The sequence below is a fragment of the Balaenoptera musculus genome, chromosome 8 (genome assembly GCF_009873245.2).
Source record: "Balaenoptera musculus isolate JJ_BM4_2016_0621 chromosome 8, mBalMus1.pri.v3, whole genome shotgun sequence".
Classification (NCBI taxonomy): Eukaryota; Metazoa; Chordata; class Mammalia; order Artiodactyla; family Balaenopteridae; genus Balaenoptera; species Balaenoptera musculus.
In genome coordinates, this window is record NC_045792.1 from 7,810,002 (window position 1) to 7,829,573 (window position 19,572).

The following is a 19,572-nucleotide window of genomic DNA, read 5'->3' on the forward strand; positions in this document are numbered from 1 at the left end:
TTTATTTTTCCTTTCTAGGTTCAAAGCAGTGGCACATGATAGGCCACCTGCAGCCAGAAACCTCCTATGATATTAAAATGCAATGCTTCAACGAAGGAGGAGAGAGCGAGTTTAGTAACGTGATGATCTGTGAGACGAAAGGTAGGGGAGGGGTCAGAATTAGTGCTTTCTCCCTGGACAGAACTAGAATTCTGAACTCTGGATTATTCCTCCTGACTGTCGATATATTTACTAAAGAAACTTTGGACCGTTTTTTAGGTACATCCACTTAGACTGTCCCAACAGTCTAGCCTTCTGTCAGCTAGAGAACTTGCCTTAGGAATAGTTTACATAAGCGTTCATTGTATTCATTAACTTCTGTGTGACTCTGAGTAAGTCATTTCTTTTTTTTTTCCTCCATGAAGGAACAGAAATATTTGCTGACTAATTATCTGAGACTGCTGTGAGAATTAGAATCCTTAAAAAAAAGTATAAGGATTTTTAAGGAAAAGCACTACGTACGTTTAAAGTGGTTTCTTGAATGACAGATAGTGTAACACTACCTACTCGTTCAATGAAGTGTAGTAAAGTTCAGAATTAGTCGATAATTCTAAAGTGAAATTCTCAGCTCTGCCTGCATACATAGATTAGCTGTAAAATATTACCATCGTTGAAAACAGAAGATACCACACTTGAATAATAGAAATAGCCAAAGTAGAAACAGGCTCAGAAAGATTGAATCATAAAGCTAAGACTCGCTTTCCTTGTTTAATTCTGAATCATGTGTCTTCCTGCTGCGAAACCCACATATTAAATTCACATTTAAACATATATACACACAGACCTGTAGACTTACCTTGAATTTCACTTGTTTAGCATATATTTGAGTACCTTTTTGTACTGAACACTGTGATATGTTCATGAGCATTTCTTACTTGCCTCCAGAGTGCTGTGAAACTTGGAGCAAAATTACATAAAAATAAAATTTCTCATCTCTGTTCCCAAGACATTTAAGAGTCTAGCCAGGCAGAACATAAAACACAGACAATAATGTGCTAATTGTGCTGTTTTTGAGTATTATTAATTGACTTTGCTGGGGAATCAAAGGTTCTACCTACAGACTTTCAGATCAGTGAAAAACAAAAAACTTTAAAATGTTAACTGTTCATACTGAATGAGTTTCTAAAATGTGTTACACAGTCCCAGCCTGTTTAAGTAGAACATTTGATGCATGATTTCTCCTTTTAAAGAAATGACTCAAAGTTCTTGCTGTGAACAGCAATTGTCTTATCTTTAGTAATTCAGTAAATATTGGAGGCCAGCCTCTTTCCCCCACCCTTAAAGATCATAGACTGTCACAACTTTTCTTTAGTTCTCTGCTTTCTCTTTATGTTTTTCACCTCACATTGCTCATGTCATGCTCCTGGCTGTCTCTTCTTATTGATGTTAATGGGACCGTCTCACTCACCATCCACTGCAAAAGTTTCTAACTTCAGTGAGAGGTTGGCAACTGGTCATCAAGCTTGGTGGAATTTTGAATACATTAAGAGTAAATAAAGAGTGAATAAACCTGACGGACTTCCCTATGAGTAATCATGGTATTTCATGTGTGATCTATAACATCCATTTTTGTCTCAGAAACTTGTTTGTTGTCTTTGGAATCGTCAGGGACCTTAGAATTGTATAATCCAACATACCACCCAGAGTAGAAATTTCCTATAGAGACTCTCTGCCAGGTATTCTTCCAGCTTTCAGTGATGGAGAGCTCTTTCCTTGGAAAGGCAGCCTCTCGTTGACTGATTTCCAGCCCTGTTCTGCGTAGTTCAAGTTGCTAGGAAATAGAACCCCAATAGAATGTTTGTTGAAGTAGATTTTTTTAAAGACCACTCTGCTCCTGTAAGTTATTAGGAACCATAACAGGAAGTGTACTATAATAACTAATAATAATGACAAAATGGATTGAACACTGCCGCGTGCCAGGCTCCACGCTGAGCGCTTTACTCTTCATGACAACCTTATGATGGGGCTGTTATTATTATCTCCATTTTCCACATGCAGAAATTGGTTCATGGAGGTCAAAGTCTTACAGCTAAGGATAAATGATGGGACAGGTTAAAAACCTGGGCAGTCTGGTTCTAAAGATCAGGCCATCAACCACTATGCTCTACTGCTTTTCTATGACATTTAAAGCGTCAAGAGCATGTTATTTGGGGACAGAGAAAATGGGGTTTGTGTCCCACCTGTTATTGGCTTTTGTTGTTGCCATTATCCAGAGTACCAGTGAATTAGGTAAAAGCACTGCGTTTATGTGGACTCCAACATTTTTTGGTTTTGGAAGTTTAATATTATGTGTGAGGCTTTTGGAATTGTATATAATTGTTCTAGTCGTCCAGAGTCATGTCTTCTAATATTATTCACATGCGAGAGGCATACAATATCTAATTGTGAGTCTCATTCAGCTCAAAGTATATCAGATCGAAAGGAGTTTTTGTCCCAAAAACTCCTGTTTTTGTAAGTTGAAATAGTTTTATGTCAACTCTTTGGGAGTCTTCTGCAAGTACAATTGAGCAGATAATCATATAGCAGTTTGGCTTAGACCAAGTGCATCTGTGTCTCTGATCTTATAATTTCTCTAGAATTTGTGACCTAAAACCTTGACATTAGATTTTTTAACTTTTGAGCCCTCTTTGTGACTCATTGGTGGTCAGATCATCTCAGTACCAAGCGTAAACAGACTGGCTTGGATTCCTAACCAGACCTCCTTCGGAGAGTAAACCATTTCATAGAGTCTGTCTTCACTCTGACATCATGTTTTCCTGTATATTTCAACTAGTGAAACGGGTTCCTGGAGCTTCTGAGTATCCTGTCAAAGACTTGAGCACCCCTCCAAATTCTTCGGGGAGTGAAGGAAATGCTGGGCCCGCAACCAGTCCCGCCAGAAGCAGTGACATGCTGTATCTGATCGTTGGCTGCGTTCTGGGTGTAATGGTGCTCATCCTCATGGCTTTCATTGCCATGTGCCTGTGGAAGAACCGCCAGCAGAATCCCATACAGAGTAAGTCATCCATCAGTGTCTCCTCCTCTTTTTCTAAAGATAAGTAGAAAAAGATTGTCAGAATAAATATTGCTTTCTAACATGTTCACGTGTGAGTGTCATGGTATAAAACACATTCGATACTCTTCATTCAGCAGAGGTGACTTTAAAACAGTTCTAGCTGTAAGCCAAAGTAAGTGGAGCATCAAATTAAATTGCCCAGGAGAAATAAACAACAAAGCCCAAACTAAGCAGGTCTCTAAGTAAATAGCTGACTTAGTGCTGGGAAACTCTGGCTCTGTCGGACCACCAAAGAGGATGAGGGCTTGAAGCATGAGCTTTGGAACTGCTGCAGGAGCCCCTTCACACGGGTCCAGATCTTGTCAGCGAGGAATGGAAAAGGCATGATGGAAAGGAGGGTGGTGAAGACTTTTCTAAGTGACTGTCCCGGGATGACACAGATGAAGATACCACAGTCCTGATTCGGTACTTAATGTACTAAAACCTCTGCAGAGTGGCGTCCCCACCCCCAAATGTGTCCAGTAGTAGGTGTGTCCGAGCTGTCAGTGATGGTGCTGTAGTAAAACAAGTAACCTTAGAACACTCTTCCCTTTTTTTTCCCCATTTTTTTTTAAAATTAATTTATTTATTTATATATTTTTTGGCTGTGTTGGGTGTTCGTTTCTGTGCGAGGGCTTTCTCTAGTTGCGGCAAGCGGGGGCCACTCTTCATCGCGGTGCGCAGGCCTGTCACTGTCGCGGCCTCTCTTGTTGCGGAGCACAGGCTCCAGACGCGCAGGCTCAGTAGTTGTGGCTCACGGACCTAGTCGCTCCGCGGCATGTGGGATCTTCCCAGACCAGGGCTCGAACCCATGTCCCCTGCATTGGCAGGCAGATTCTCAACCACTGCGCCACCAGGGAAGCCCTCTTTCCCCATTTTTTTTCCCCTCACGTTCCTACCATTCCTCTTCCCTCAGCTATCATAAAAGAGGACAATCAGATCAATCAGAGTCTTTAGTCTCTGCTGGGAGGAGGTATTTTGGTTTCCTCTTTGGCCCCAGGAGAAAGGGATGAGACAAAAGCAGAGGAAGACCCCAGCAGTAACAGGCACTCGAGCAGCTCTTAGCCGGTTCCTGCCCGTGGTCCCTTTTTGGGGGGGGGGGAGAAAGTGATGTATTTTTATTGCCTTGTCGCCTTCCAGGAGATAGGCAGGGAGAGAAATGGTGGTGGTACCAGGCTGAAAGAACTGGCCATCCCTTGATTGGGTCTTTTTCTAAATGGTTTTAACGTCATTGACTTTGAGTGTGTGAGAGTGCGCTGAACCATTAAAGGAAGAGTATTGATCTGGTTGTCTGAGCAAGATTAATCTGGCTAAAGTCATTTTCCTTTGTGACTTGATAACATGTTGAAAGACGGGAATTTATGATGGTGATGTTCATTCCGTCGTTCATTCAAAAGATACTCGTTGACTCCTGTGTGCTCCGCACTGTGGTGGACAGTGCAGGTATAATGCCCTCTCCTTATAGTTTAGTGGAGAAGAGAAGCAGGTATACTGATAGTAACACACCTGTGCTAATAACACACCTGTCATAGGAATAAGAACACCTAGTCCAGTCTTGGCGCCTCCAATACCTGTGAAAAATCGATCGAAACTCTGAACAAATCCTGTGCAGTTTAGATAATATATTTTCTAAAGGACATTTCACTTTTTCTAAATATATCTGGTAGGTGTGCCTCTGGGAATCAGATATTTGAGGCAGTTGTTGAAATGCTTTTAATATAAGGAAAGGGAATAATTAGCCTTTTGCCTTTGGTGCCTCAAAACTTCCAACTTGGCTGTAATAACCAAAGAACTATATGAATAGTGAATGTTTCCCCAACCCCATCCTTTTACTTAAAAGTGGTGTTTATTGCTTTTTGAAATATCCTACCTAAAGTTATCCTGTTGTTGTACAATTTCTTTCAGCACTCTGAAGCACAGGGGAATTTAAACACCTTTTCGTAGTGTTGCCGGTACTTTGATGGTTTCAGCTTGCATAGTTTATTAATTCTCTTTTGAGTAATTTCTCTCTGGTTCATTTCTCCTCCCATTAAAAGAATCATAACTAACTTACAGTTCCTGGCTGACTCCACACTGTAAAGGAAATAACAGCAATAATTTTGTTAAAGCATATCTCACAAGGGAGGCTTTAAGTGAACACTTTTTTAGAGTATTTTATTTTAGTATAGTAATAGTTTATTAAGGGTTTAATTAATAAAACTTCCTAAGCAAGAAGAATTGTCCTTTTCAGTATCTTACCTTTTCTTTTTGTTGTTCTCTCTCAACAGAATATGACCCACCAGGCTATCTCTACCAAGGGTCAGATGTTACCGGGCAGATGGTGGAATACACCACTCTGCCTGGCACAAACCGAATAAACAGAAATGTGCATGGAAGCTTCAGCAATGGCTGCTCCCATCTCCACCATAAGCTCCCCAATGGAGTCAGCGGGAGCTTAAGTGGAGGACTCTACTCTGGGCGCACGAGCTCTCTAACCAGGACACGTGTGGATTTGGAACATCCGCGTCATCTAGTGAATGTAAGAGACCCAATTATAAATAAAAGTGCCCCTGTGCCCCCACGGTGCCAGGATACAAGAACAGGGCCGGCACGCATGGTTTTTCCCAATATAGAAACCTCACAGGTTCACTGGAGTGGACGTAGCATGTATCACCGGCAGCCCCTTGATCCAGAGTCATGTTTGGAAGCTTTCTATTATCAGGCACTAGTTATATTAATCAATCTGATTTATATTTTTAAATTATTTAGCACTGGAAGTACAGGACTAGTAACAAACAGACTGGAAGTTATTCTTGCGATGAAGCTGAAATACCACTGAGCGTGGACCAAACCAAATACTTTAAATTTGATTTATTTAGAGCAAACTCTGAAAGCTCATATGCTTAGACGAGTCAGGCAGATCTTGAAACTGAGTGAAGCCAGTTGGGGACGGGACGGAAGCGGTGGAGGCGTGGGAGAGTCGTGCACTGTCTTAAAGCAGCAGCCCCGGTTCAGCGCCCATTGTTTGTATGCAGAGCTGAGGGCCGCGTGTGGCCTGGTCTTCTGATTTTTCACAGCATCCGTAAATCTAGGTGAAATCACCAGATTTTTTTTACACGTTGGCAACTAATTCCAGTTGTAGAAAGCGTTGCATGGGCCACGCACAGCATGTCTGCAGGCCACCAGATTGTCACTTCTGACCTCCTGTGAGGTTTTTTTGATTTGTTTTGCCCCATGTGTGTTTCTGTGGTTTATGTTTTACAATATTAGTATTCTCTAGCCACAAGGAGTGATAAACCTTTAAAACTACTTTATTTCAGGGATAACCAGCTGATATAGTTTAATTTTTGAAATGAGAGTAGAATGACTGGCGTATTTTAGATTTGTGCTGGTGAAAGAGATTCTCTGCACTAGGCAGTTTGATTTATTACATTGTTTGGATATGCATCCACATTATTTTTCAATCAGATAGATAATATGTTTAGTTGGTCAATTAAGCACTCATTTACGTTTTGGTCATTGTTTACAGATATATTTGCCCATAACCCACAATGTGCTAAAGTTTGGAGAAGTTTAGAGATTTTTTTTTTTTTTATCTTCAACAGTAGTAAAGGTTTATTAAAATATTACATTTGGAGAACAAAACTATAATATATTGGGATGAGAAAGGACTTAATAAGCTTGAAACAAAAGGAAGAAGTTACAAAGAAATGGTTTAATTAAAAAATTTTTCTCATTAAAATAAATATTTGGAAAAAAAAAAAAAACTATAATATATATTTGTATCTTAAAGCTAGAAATCTAATGGCTTTCCTGTGACCTAGCTTTAGTATGTCATAGAAAAAATATTTAATTTGCTTTAGTGCATCTCATTACCAAACGAGAATAATGATTTCATTATTTTGTGTGGAAAGACATGGCTTATATTCAGACTTTCTAAACTTTTTTTGTCACCATTCCTAGTCCAAACTACTAACATTGTCCAAGAAACTGAAGGAGAGAGCATGACGGTTTGAACAGCACATGCTGTTTCCATAAGAAGAAAAAATAGCTCTGATGCTTGCTTTAGTATTTGAACACAGTACTTTGTGTTTTTTGAACAATGAGTTGCTATTTAAATAAGAGTTGCCGCATTAAGTGTACAATTTTAGAGGTTATCCTCTGTGATCTTAACTCATTCATTTTCTTACTCTTCTCTTCTGGGAAGGTGGAAATAGGGACATATTTTAAATGCTGTTGATCATAAAAATGATGGAATTAACTGTAATCCATTTAGTGATTCAAATAAATGCATCATTCTATAGGTTGTTAACTTCATTTTTTTTGGAAGCTTTGGAGTTTATCCTCATGGACTGAATGTAGCATAGGAATATTCTTTCTCTCAAAGTTTTCTTAAAAATTCCTATTGCTAGTTGGCTCAGGAATGTTGAGAGAAATTTTCAGTACTTTTGGTTTGCTTTGATTCTGGCTGTTGTTATGAGATGAATGGAAGTGGAAAGTGTTCTGGGGAAAACGATTGCTGAACTTTTCCTGACCTTGAAGGCCTGTTCTGAGTTTGGGTGCAACGTAACAGCCTCCCTCACCCTTATCAAATTCAGTTCTGCTGTTTTGCTTTTGAAAGCAGAATTTTGACTCTGACCAAAAGGCTGGTTCAAGCCTTAACTTCAGTTTTGAAGAGCTCTTGCCATCGTATATGTCAAGTGAACATTTTACAACGAGGTATGTGTTAATCTGGGCATTTTTCTTAATTGCTGGGCGGTTTCCGCCAAAAGCAACAGCAAAATATTAATACTCCGCTCCAAGTCATCGCTGGCTGAGAATCTGCTCCATCTGGAAAAATATAACATGTTCTAAGACTTCGTCTAGTCAAGTGAACAGACCTAATCGAAATAATTACAGGAAAATGAAGATGGGTTTATCTTGTGACATCATTCAAACAGATTTCCACCCTGTTTCTCCAACTGGCATCCCATAACATTTTTCCATGACTGCTAGGAAGGTAAAAATGAATAGGAGGTTATAACGTATAGTGTATTTTGGGTCCATTAGATTTGAAACACTGAAGGAAAGTGACTAAACTTCTCCCTTCATTTATTTGCCTCTTTCCAGTACAAACATACATGCAGAAAACATAAGGGTTAAGTTTTTGGAGAACACTTATAATATTGTGCAGAACTCATTTGTGGATACAAGTAAATAGTGATAAACATAACAGGGCTCAGGGAGATGGTTAAAATATACCACGTAGCCATTTATTGTTGGTGCGGCTTTTACATTTGAGATGATGTGGTCACTAGCCTATGGCACCTTCAGCACTCTTTCTTTTTCTCTTTTTCCCTGTACTTGCTTCCTGATAAGGGCGGTGGCCTGTACACGGCAGTACCTCAGACTGACCCGATGGAGTGCATTAGTTGTCGAAATTGTCGGAACAACAATAGGTATGTTGCTGTGTGTTTGCACAGGTGGTTGTGAATAGGTACGTGACTCCCTTTGTTATTCTCCCTTCAGCAAAGGAAGTTCTTAAAATTTTACCTAAGTCATAAAATCTCAGAATGTGGAGTCTTAAGTTTAAGGCTGTTACTCAGTTTTTGCCCCAGCTTTACAATTTTTACCTTTCTGTGCTTTGGTTTCTTTAGATATATTGACAATATTGATGACTTTATTTCTCACTGAGATACTTTTAAGAGGTTTGATGTTTTTGAAATCTTTAAATTAGTGTCATTCTCTGCATACAGACTTTATCTTTTCTCACCTGTTCTATTTTCAGTAGAGTTCTTTTCTATGGTATGTGATATTTTCTACTCTATATTCTGGATGAGAGCATGTTTGAATGTTAGGGGAAAAACCCTGTGTGTATGGTAATGTCTTTTCATAGTAACATTACTGAAATTTTCGTATCAGATTATTGAATTTTTAAAAAATTCTTAAAACCTTAAGATAATTAAGTAGCATAATCTTGCTTTCTTTTAATTTCTGTTTTTTTAAATTAAGAGTTATATGTACTCACAATACTTCAGACAAGATAGAAATATGTAGAGTGAAATGTACATTTAAATTTTGACAGAATATTCAGAAAGCTTTCATGCTAGTTCTCTATGTATTAATCCCAAAGGATCATCAAATATTTTGTTGTACTGATGTTGCATCTGTCAGAAATCTCAGTTCTTTCTCTTACATAATGATGGTGTTTGATTACATGGTGTCAGAAGTCCTTCCCTCTAAAGCTCTGCAACTTAAAATTCATATTATAGTTAGTACATAAAATACCTGGAGTATGGACTGGAGTTTGGTTATTTCATTACTGAAATGGGATTTGACCCATATTTTTCAAACGAATTATGAAGTTAGCAGTTGCATCTGGGAGTTATCAAAACCAGAACTTGAAGAAGGATCTGGTCAACCATTGAATTAAAAGTACATTGTTTCATCATGTGTTTTGAGAGTTGCAGAGCAAAAGCAATAAAGCTTTCTGGAGATTTTTTTTTTTTTAATCATGTACTTAACCCATCTTAGGATTTCTATATTAGCAAGAGCCATCTGCCTGTTTTGTGTACTAAGATTTGCTTGTTACACTTTAAAATTCTGTATGACCCTAGCTAAATTTTAAGATGCTTGTAACAGTGAAGCTACAGTTTTGTCCTGAGCTTGTCAAAGGCTTTATCACAACTTGTTAGGAGCATGCTAAAGTACTGGTAAAGATGATTCATACGCCTGGTAAGTAATCAGATGGACTTAATTAAAACACATCCTTTGTGGTTCCTGTGGCCATCAGCAAATGTGATTCAACCCAGACGTTAGAATGATGGAATGAGCGGACCTCAGGTCTAAGAATAAGTAAACATAGGCTTTGCCACTGCTTAAATCTATGATCTTGGGAAAGTTATGTAATCTCTCTGAGGCTATTCCTTATCTGAGAAATGGAGAATTGTCCTAGATAGTGCAAAATTGCTCCCAACATACTCTGATTATAGATTTTGGTAATTTGCTGCTCGTCATCTTTATAATGAGGTATCATATCCTAGTACCAAAAATACATCCCATTTCCTTAAAAGAATTTGAATGACTTCTACCATCTTGCATTCATGGCCATTTTTGTATGTGTGAGCGTGTGTGTATGTGGCATTTGGGGGTTTTATTATACATGTTTTTTTCCTTTAAGACAGTGGACAATTATATTTCTATTGGTTTTCAAGTTAATGGCCTCTTGCATTTCACGTTTGGGGGTTTTGTCTGGGAGCCTAGGTGAATTCTCTGCAGCCTGAGAAAGCCGGCTTCTCTTTCTCCCTGGCCTAAATCTTCTTCCTACCTCAGAGTCTACCTGTTTAGGGCAAACCTTCGCTTGCCTGCCTCGCCTCCGAGGTTAGCCAAGTGGCTCATCTGGCTTCCAAGAGCGCTTATGTGGTTTTGACACAGATGAACATCAATAAGTACCTATCTTCAACTCTGCCAAATTGAAATCATTAAATCTAAAGCGTCTAACTCCTTTAACGTTGTAACTGAAAACCGGTAGCCCCTCTCAAGATCCCCAAGATGGCAAAATTTGTAATAAGCTTCTAATACTTAGAGGCAGGTGATATATCATGTACTCCCCAAATATGCACAATTTTCGTCAATTTACACTTTTAGAATGTCGACATTATCGCTAAGACTAAATTTGCGTTTCCTAATGCCAACCGAAAAGAGTGTGTACACAAAAAGAGGTGTAATTTCAGTTAAGACATATGAGGGCTATCCTGGGGATATTTCAGAGTTTTTCGCTCTTCAGTCAAAAGAAACATTTACTGGGCACTAGCCACTGGAATAGGTTCTGAGGTGTTTCCAGGCAGAAGGAATCACGAGTCATGGAAGGAGGAAGGATAATGCTTACAGGAGGGTAAATAGTCCAGTTCAGTGGTTATCAAACTTCAGCACACACTAGAACTAACTTGGAGCATTTGTAAAAACACAAATCACGAGGCTGTCCTTCTAGAGTTTGTGATTCAGTAGGTCTCGGGGACTGAGAATTTGCCTTTCTGATGAGTTCTGGGGCTACTGATGCTGCCGGTCCTGGGACCGTGCTTTGAGAAACACTGACATAATTTAGCTGGAGAAATGCAAATAGCGGGTAGCAGGATATAAAACTGGAAAACCAGTCTGAGTTTATATCATGGATGACCCTTACTGTCAGGGTTTAGTAGTTTATTTAATCAACATTTATTGAGTGCCCACCATGTCCTAGGTACTGGCCCAAGCCCTCCCTCCAGAGAGCCAACATAATAATAATAGTGATTCACAGCCAGAGCTTGAAGTATAGTGAGTAGAGTTTGAAGAAGCACATTGAATCTTGTAGTTTTCTAGTTAAGGAATAGAAAAAAATCCCTATTGTTTCTGTAATATACAATACAGGAGGGATGTGAGATTTTTACATTAATCAAAAAGGGGGATATGGGTTAAGTGTTGAGAAACACCGGGCTTAGTGGCACAATGATTCTTTTGAAGATTTTTAAGAAAGGGAGCCATCTCTGCAAGATGTGTATAATAAGCTGGTTAATAGTAGTAGTCAGTACACTGGTAGGATTGGAGGGAGGAGACCAGTGTGACTACTTGTGTAATGAAGGCCTTAGCTTCACGCAAGGAATGGGGGTGGAAAGGAAGAGAAAAGTGAGATTCTAGAGCTGGAATCTTTAGGACTTGGCCATTGACTGATCGGGATCTGGGAAAAAATGGGAGGTTCAAATGAATAGAAAGTTTCAAACACGAATGACCTGGTAGTTGCCATGGTGATAGCCATAGAAATAAGAAACTTAATAAAGTGATATATGGAGGAAAGGTGATGAATTTGGTTTGGGGCTTTTAGAGTTTCAACTGCCAGTTGGGTATCTAAGTCAAGGAGACAGGAAAATGCTGGTCTTGGGTTCAGGGGTTAGATTGGGACAATGATCTGTATATTTCAGAGTCATTTGTATCAAAGTGATAGAATTTAAGAATAGGTGGGATCACCAATGGAGACAATAACCTTGGCAGTTTGATTATTTTTATATATTTATTTAAGGTATTTGTTTGCTTTATTTCTTAAGTTGTTTTTTTTTTTAAGCTTTTTGATGTGGACCATTTTTAAGTCTTTATTGAATTTGTTACAATATTGCTTCTGTTTTATGTTTTGGTTTTTTTTGGCCCTGAGGCATGTGGGATCTTAGCTCCCCGACCAGGGATTGAACCCACACCCCCGGCATTGGAAGGCGAAGTCTTAACCACTACACGACCAGGGAAGTCCCTATTTCTTAAGTATTTAAAGTGATTAGACATCTTTTTTATAATCCTCTCTTTTATTATTTTTTGCTTATTGCCTTGATATATCTTCAAAGAGATGAGGAAAGGGGTGTGAAAATCAGGAGAGTGAAAGGGAAAGAGGATTCATTCATTCATTTATTCATTCAATGGACATTTGTTGAAGGTCTACAGTGGGCCAAGCACCAAGATAGGTCCTGAGGCTACAGTTGTGAGCAAAACAGGCATTGTCCCTGCCTTCACTGAGCTTAGAGTTTGATGGGGAGACATATCTTTTTAAAAAATGACATAATAATCATAAAAATGAATATATAATTAAAACTGGATGCTTTAAAGACAAAGTAAAGAATGTAGTAGAAAGGAAAGACTTCCCTAAGCAAGTGACATTTAGCTCTGAAGAATTTGTAAAACTAGGTAAAAGAGAATGGGGATAGGTTTAAAGCTTTCCAGGCAAAGGCAAGGTACCATTTATGCAAAATCTTTAAAGTAGAATGCCGGAATCCTCACAGAACTTAAAGAAGGCTAATGTGGCAGGAACCTAGTAAGCAAAAGGGTCAGAGGTAGAAGATGAGTGAAATCAGATGGTACGGAGCCATGGCGAGTCAGTGAAAGATTTTAAGTAAAAGAACATTGTGATAGAGCACTCCAGAGGATAGAGTTTGGAGAATCCATTGGATGGCACAGGAGGGGATACAGGGGACCAGTTGGATGGCTGTGGCAGTAGTCCAGACGAGAAATAGTGCAGTAAGATAGCTACAGTAGATACAGAGAGAAGTATGTGGGTTGGAGAGATTTAGGAGGTGCAGTGTTTAAAAAAGACATGAGTAATTGTGTGAGGAGGCAGCAGAGGGGGAGGTGTCAAGGATGGTGTCCAGGTAATTGGATGCCGTCACTGAACGAGGAAACACTGCAGGAAAGAGCTTATACCTGTCTACCCCTCACACACCTGGGACTCATCCCCTCAGACCCCGGGGGTGCCTCATCAAACTCACCTTGACCCAGGGCAGCTGTCTTAGTCCACAGGTGCCTGAGAACTGACGAAGGCCTTTCCACGTGGAATCTTGCCTGCACTGTGTCCCGCCACCCCAGTTTGTTTTTTTCTGCCTTCTTAGGTTTAAACTTGAATGTATTTCTTAGAGTGGTCTTTTAAGAAGCAAGTCATTGCCAACCTGAGGCCCCTTTTATCATCCTTCTATTTTAGTCATAGAAAAGTTTGCTTTTCTTGTCTAAACTGGCACATTGACATGCAGATTTTTTTTTTTTTTCATTGCCAACCTTAGGTCCCTTTTATCATCCTTCTATTTTAGTCATAGAAAAGTTTGCTTTTCTTGTCTAAACTGGCATATTGACATGCAGATTTGACAACAGATAAGAGGGGCGTGTGCACTCCAGCAATCTGTGGAGTTTTATTTGCTTCTAGGGCTCTTGTGGCATTTGTAGAAGACTGCCTGCCTCACTGGGCTCAGTCCACGTGAGCTTTTCAGGTTTGAGAGTAGCATGTAATAGCTCCCTATGAACAGCTGGAAAGAAGCATATTTAATGAGGCTTTTCAGGGAGCCAGCCCCCTACACAAAAGACTCAACTGAGAGTCTTGTGCAATTTGGGCACTGCAAGAGTTAAACAGATTTTAATCAAATAAATCAATAGCTTTCTACCCACCTCCTCTCCTCAATTCAAAAAGCAGTAGTGCAGTTCTGGATATGTAATCAAATGGGGTTTGTCAGTTGCTTGGCTAGTTTAATGGGAAGGGATTGACATTAAATCTGGTCTGTTTACCATCAGTCTTGATAATTTGTAAGAGAGTAGAGAGGACACTGATGAAATTCACAGATGAACAAACTGAGAGGTCCCATCAGGAGGGAATAAAAAATTAACTTTAAGGGTCCTAGAGAGATTGGAAATGGGCAGGAAGTAGCCAAGTAAAAATCAGCTTGGAAAAATGTATATAATCCATCTGGGAAAAAAAGTACTATCTATACCTGGCTGATGGTCAAGAGGAGAAATAAAGGCTATTCGGAATAGTGCTTTATAACACATAGATATTATAAATGACCTCCAAGTTTTTACATAATGATCACCTTAAAAGTCTGTGTATTGTTGGGTTTGGGGGTGCTCTTTCACCAACTTGAAACCTTCCACTGCTGTCAGATATACTCAGGTAAAAATAGTGTCTAGAGATGAATATGAAAACATTTCACTATAGTAGTAGTTCTTTCAGACCTCGAGTTTGGTCTACCCAGTTGGTTTGTTGAGTATGAAAACAACTGCTTATCCAGGGCACCTAGACTCTTCCCTGCAGCAGGTTAATTTGTTACGACTAAACCATCTATCCCTGTCCACTCAGCTACTTCAGAACTAGCCATAAAACCAAAGGAAGGAAACACCACAAAGCCTAAGCTTTGGATTCTCTTCCACCTATGGTAATCAGCCTGATTCCCTGAGAAGAATGTTGAAAGAACTGTGTCTGATCTCTTTAATTGATCAGTACCTTCCTTTTGATTTACATATCTCCTACTTTTGATGTGGAGACCCAATCCTGTTGTCAGGGAGTCACGTGGTTAGACTAGTACTTTCGGTCTTTTATTTGTAGGATTGTGTGTGTGTGTGTGTGTGTGTGTGTGTGTGTGAACTTGCCATGTTCAGTAATGCACTCAGTCATTTATAGTCACCCAACATGTTGTTGGGTGACAGTCACCAAGAAACTAATTCCCAAAAGGAAATTCCCACTGCAAGGCTTGGGTCACTGCAGCATCCAACAAAGAGTGTACGGTGAGAATGGAGAATCTTTATGGGCCCTGGAGGAATGTCATCAGGGTTTTGTTGCACAGTTACTGATGACTTCCCCAAAATAAGGGCTAAGTCAGCAAAATGACAGACACAGGGGCAAGAGGAAACAGCAGGGGTGAGCTGAATATTAAAACAAACCACCACCAAGATGAAACTGTTTCAGAAGATGTTCATGAAACACATTCATGAAAATAAGTATCACACATCCAAGAGGTTCATGGGTAGTTAGTCCCTGCCCTCCAGGGATAATCAAAAGAGGAAACTTAAGGCAAAATGTATATAATTATCTAATCAGAGTTATTCTGCACATAATCATGCTTAACAAATATTCAGCTGTGTAATCAGAAATGGGATACTTCTCTGCAAAATATTTTGGAGGTGCTATGTAGTTTTACTGGAATGTCCAAAATATGTTTAGTCAAATACTAAAGCAATGTATTCTTTCAAGAACAATCCTATGCTACTATTCCAATTTCTTATTTCCTAGTCTGTGCTATTCAGACTGTTGGTGAAAGAATATTTTATTTTTATGCCACTATAATAGTCATTCTCCTATCTTATAGCTTGGTCAGACAGGCCTCTCCTGTTTACTGAAAGATATCTTAGTAATAAACTAACAGGTCCCAGACTGCCTGAATTCTTGCAAAACAGCACAGATTTTTGTATGTGGCAAGATGCACAGAGTTCTATTTACTCAATGCTTTAAAATTAGGAAAAGTCGTTTCATTGAGCCAGAGACAACTCAGTGAAAACTTTCACCCCACTTTAAGCCAATAATAACTGCAGTTGAAAGATTGTTTGAGAAGCCTAAGATAGTAAAATTACAAGCTCTTTGTATCGTGTAAACTGTAAGATGTGCATTATAAGAGCATCTTAATGAATGTGATACATTTGCAGACACAGACATTTGCCATTTTCTCTCTCTCACTTGTTATAGATTTGGGTCTCTTACATTTACGTATATACAGGTATTATTTTTGTGATTATCTGATTGCTTTAGAAACTTTAGGGACTTCCCTGGCAGTCCAGTGGTTAAGACTCTGTGCTTCCACTGCAGGGGGCATGGGTTCGATCCCTGGTCAGGGAATTAAGATCCCGCATGCCATGCAGCAAGGCAAAAATAAATAAATAAATAAAGCCACAGGTTTTTTAAAAAAAAGAAATTTTAATTAAAGCATTATCAGTAAAAGAATTGTTTCACATGTTATATGCCTAATTATATTCAGAACAGGTATTATATTCCTTTTTTATCGACTATGTCCTCTGTGCTTATATCTTAGCATGTAACCCCCAAGTTGAGGCCATTTTTATGTCAACACATGTAGACATCCAGAAATGAACTAAAAGTAAGGTGACTGAATTTTTTATATTTGGTTATCTACGTGGTTAATTACTGGTGATTATGAGTTAGGGTTCGGTGTACTAGAAAATTTTAAATCAGTTTGGTTTATCATGTTGAAATTTGGGTTATAATCACGTTAACAGTCTAACTCAAATGACGATGTTACTACCAGCACCACCCTGTTAATTGAGAGTCACAGTTCGGAATAAAAGTATGCACTGCTGTGATTTTCTATATCACTTACCTGAAAAATAGCTGCTAAAGAATATGTAATAGGAAATTGCACTTTTCTCTTGCTAAATGTCTGTAATTTCTTTTAAAACATATGTGTATTCTGCTTGTTAACTCCCAGCACATAAAACCAGTTGACAGTATCAGCTCTCTAATTACCATCCATTGTAGTTGGCCCTGGCTCTTCTGTCCTGACCATCCCTCGGTCCTGTCCCATCCATGTAGTTCACCTTCTTTTTCACGAAAGTGCTCTACACTCAAACTGTTAGACTGCCCTTAGATTTCCTTTAAAAATCTTGTCCTTTGCTTTAAATTAAAGAAATGAGCAGGACAGAAAAGAAACTAAAATGAACAAAACAACAGAAGAACTTAAGGCATCTTATTATCTGGTGAGTCTTCATTATTTTAAGTCAGCATTATGAAATTAAATTCATATTAGATCTATATAAGCCAATTATTAACTTATAATATCTTGTGTTTAGGGAACTGCCCTGGTGTTTCAAATTCTGGCAAGTATATTTTTTTCCTACACCTTAACTTTACTTCTTTAAATGAAAACTTCTCTTTCTGACCTGATCCTCTTTTGTCTTTCAGGTTTCTAGCACCTTTGTATTACTTCCAGATTCCTGCAGAGAAATGGAACATCATCAAGCCAGAAGCTCACTTAGTTTGTTTTACATCATGATTGGGGATCTCATTAAGTGCCTGACTGTGCTCCATTGTCTCACTAAGAGCTTTCTCTGCCACCTAGGACAGGCATTGCCCGTCCTCCAGAAGACTGAATTTTAAGTCAGAGAACTTTGAAGCCAAGAGGTAGAAGAAAAACCGAACAACAGAGCTAGTATTGAACAAGGACAGAGATAACTACTATTGTGGTACAAAAATCTTAAGGGGTAAGTGTGTGGTTCATTCTCACTTTATTTTTTTGGCCGTGCCGAGCGGCATGCGGGATCTTAGTTCCCTGACCAGGGATCGAACCTGTGTCCCCTGCAGTGGAAGCATGGAGTCTTAACCACTGGACCGCCAGGGAAGTCCCGTGGTTCATTCTCACTTTAATCTACGTGTATTCTTAGTTTTAGGTATGGTCTGTTATAAGGTATCTTGACCAATTAGTTTAATTGTTGCTCCTTGATAATAAATTTACTTGCTTACAGAAAAGGTTATTTAAAAAGTCTGATGTTCTAATGTTTATTATTTATTTAGTCACCATTTTTGAGATCATACGATGTGCCATTTACTGTGTGCTTGGTGCTGGACATTATGATCTTAATTAGAGTCTAACATGCATTAGTACTTTTATTACTTCCTAGACAATAAAATACTTTAGAACATTTTAACTCCAGTTCCTTCCCCAGTGTTTTGTTATTTTTGTCATGTGGTTTAATTCTATAAATATTTAAAATCCTTTAAGACAATACAGTTACTGTTTTTTGCAGTTGATATTTAGTCACAATTCCCAACATTACCTTTGTTGCTATTCATCCCTTCTTTATTTTTTTAACCAGTTTTTATTGGAGTATAGTTGATTTACAATGTTGTATTAGTTTCAGGTGTACAGCAAAGTGAATCAGTTATACATGTACATATAACCACTCTTTTTTAGATTCTTTTCCCATATAGGTCATAACAGAGTATTGAGTAGAGTTCCCCGTGCTATACAGTAGGTTCTTATTAGTTATATATTTTATATAGTGTAGTGTATATATTTCAGTCCCAATCTCCCAATTTATCCCAACCCCCCTTCCCCCCTTGATAACCGTAAGTTTGTCTTCTACATCTGTGACTCTATTTCTGTTTTGTAAATAAGTTCATTTGTACCGTTTTTTTAGATTCCATATATAAGCAATGTCATATGATATTTGTCTTTCTCTGTCTGACTTACTTCACTCAATATGATGATCTCTAGGTCCATCTATGTCACTACAAATGGCATTATTTCATTCTTTTTTTTAATGGCTGAGTAATATTCCATTGTATACATGTACCACATCTTCTGTATCCATTCATCTGTCGATGGACATTTAGGTTGCTTCCATGTCCTGACAATTGTACGTAGTGCTGCAATAGACACTGAGGTGCATGTGTCTTTTTGAATTATGGTTTTCTCCAGGTATATGGCCAGGAGTGGGATTGCTGGATCATATGGTAGCTCTATTTTTAGTTTTTTAAGGAACCTCCATACTGTTCTCCACAGTGGCTGCACCAATTTACATTCCCACCAACAGTGTAGGAGGGTTCCCTTTTCTCCACACCCTATCCCTCGTTTATTGTTTGTAGATTTTTCTGTATTTCTTCCTGTTGTCTGCTGGTACTCATTTTCCCTCAACTTGAAGAATTCCCTATAGTATTTCTTGTAGTACAGGTCTGAGGGTTACATATTCTCCCAGATTTTTTGTCTGGAAATGTCTTCAATTCATCTTCCTTTTCAAAGGGTATTTATTACTGTTCATTAAATTCTAGGTTGGCAGTTACTTTCTTTTTGTGCTTTAACAATGTCATTCCATTATTTTGTTGCTCCTATTGTTTCTACTGAAGAATCATCTATACAGCTGTTGTTCCCTTTCAAGGTGATAATGTCTTTTTCTTCTGGCTGCTTTTATGATTTTCACTTTGTATTTTTGCTTCCAGCAGTTTAATTATTCACATTTGAAAGTATAATTTTCTTTGTATTTATTCTGCTTGGGGTTCATAGAACTTCTTAAATCTGTGGCTTGAACTTTCATCAGTTTTAGAAAATTCTTAGCCTTTATCTCTCCATATATAGCTTTTATCCCATTCTCTCTTTTCTGTCCTTCAGAGAGATTCCACCTTTACAGGCACACCTTGGAGATATCGAGGGTTTGGTTCCAGACCACTGCAATAAATTGAATATTGCAATAAAGTGAGTCACATG

The 19,572-nt window shown here is 38.6% G+C and overlaps 1 protein-coding gene across 4 annotated transcripts in view; it reads left to right on the plus strand.

Moving 5' to 3' along the window:
- The window catches only part of CDON (cell adhesion associated, oncogene regulated), a 108,805-nt gene that overhangs the window by 80,186 nt on the left and 9,047 nt on the right, over positions 1-19,572 (plus strand). For all 4 annotated transcript variants that reach the window (XM_036860907.1, XM_036860909.1, XM_036860908.1 and 1 more), the window contains 4 exons: positions 19-141; positions 2,813-3,034; positions 5,341-5,591; positions 8,411-8,490. In XM_036860907.1, the coding sequence (XP_036716802.1) occupies positions 19-141; positions 2,813-3,034; positions 5,341-5,591; positions 8,411-8,490 (676 nt within the window). The remainder of the gene's footprint in view (positions 1-18; positions 142-2,812; positions 3,035-5,340; positions 5,592-8,410; positions 8,491-19,572) is intronic.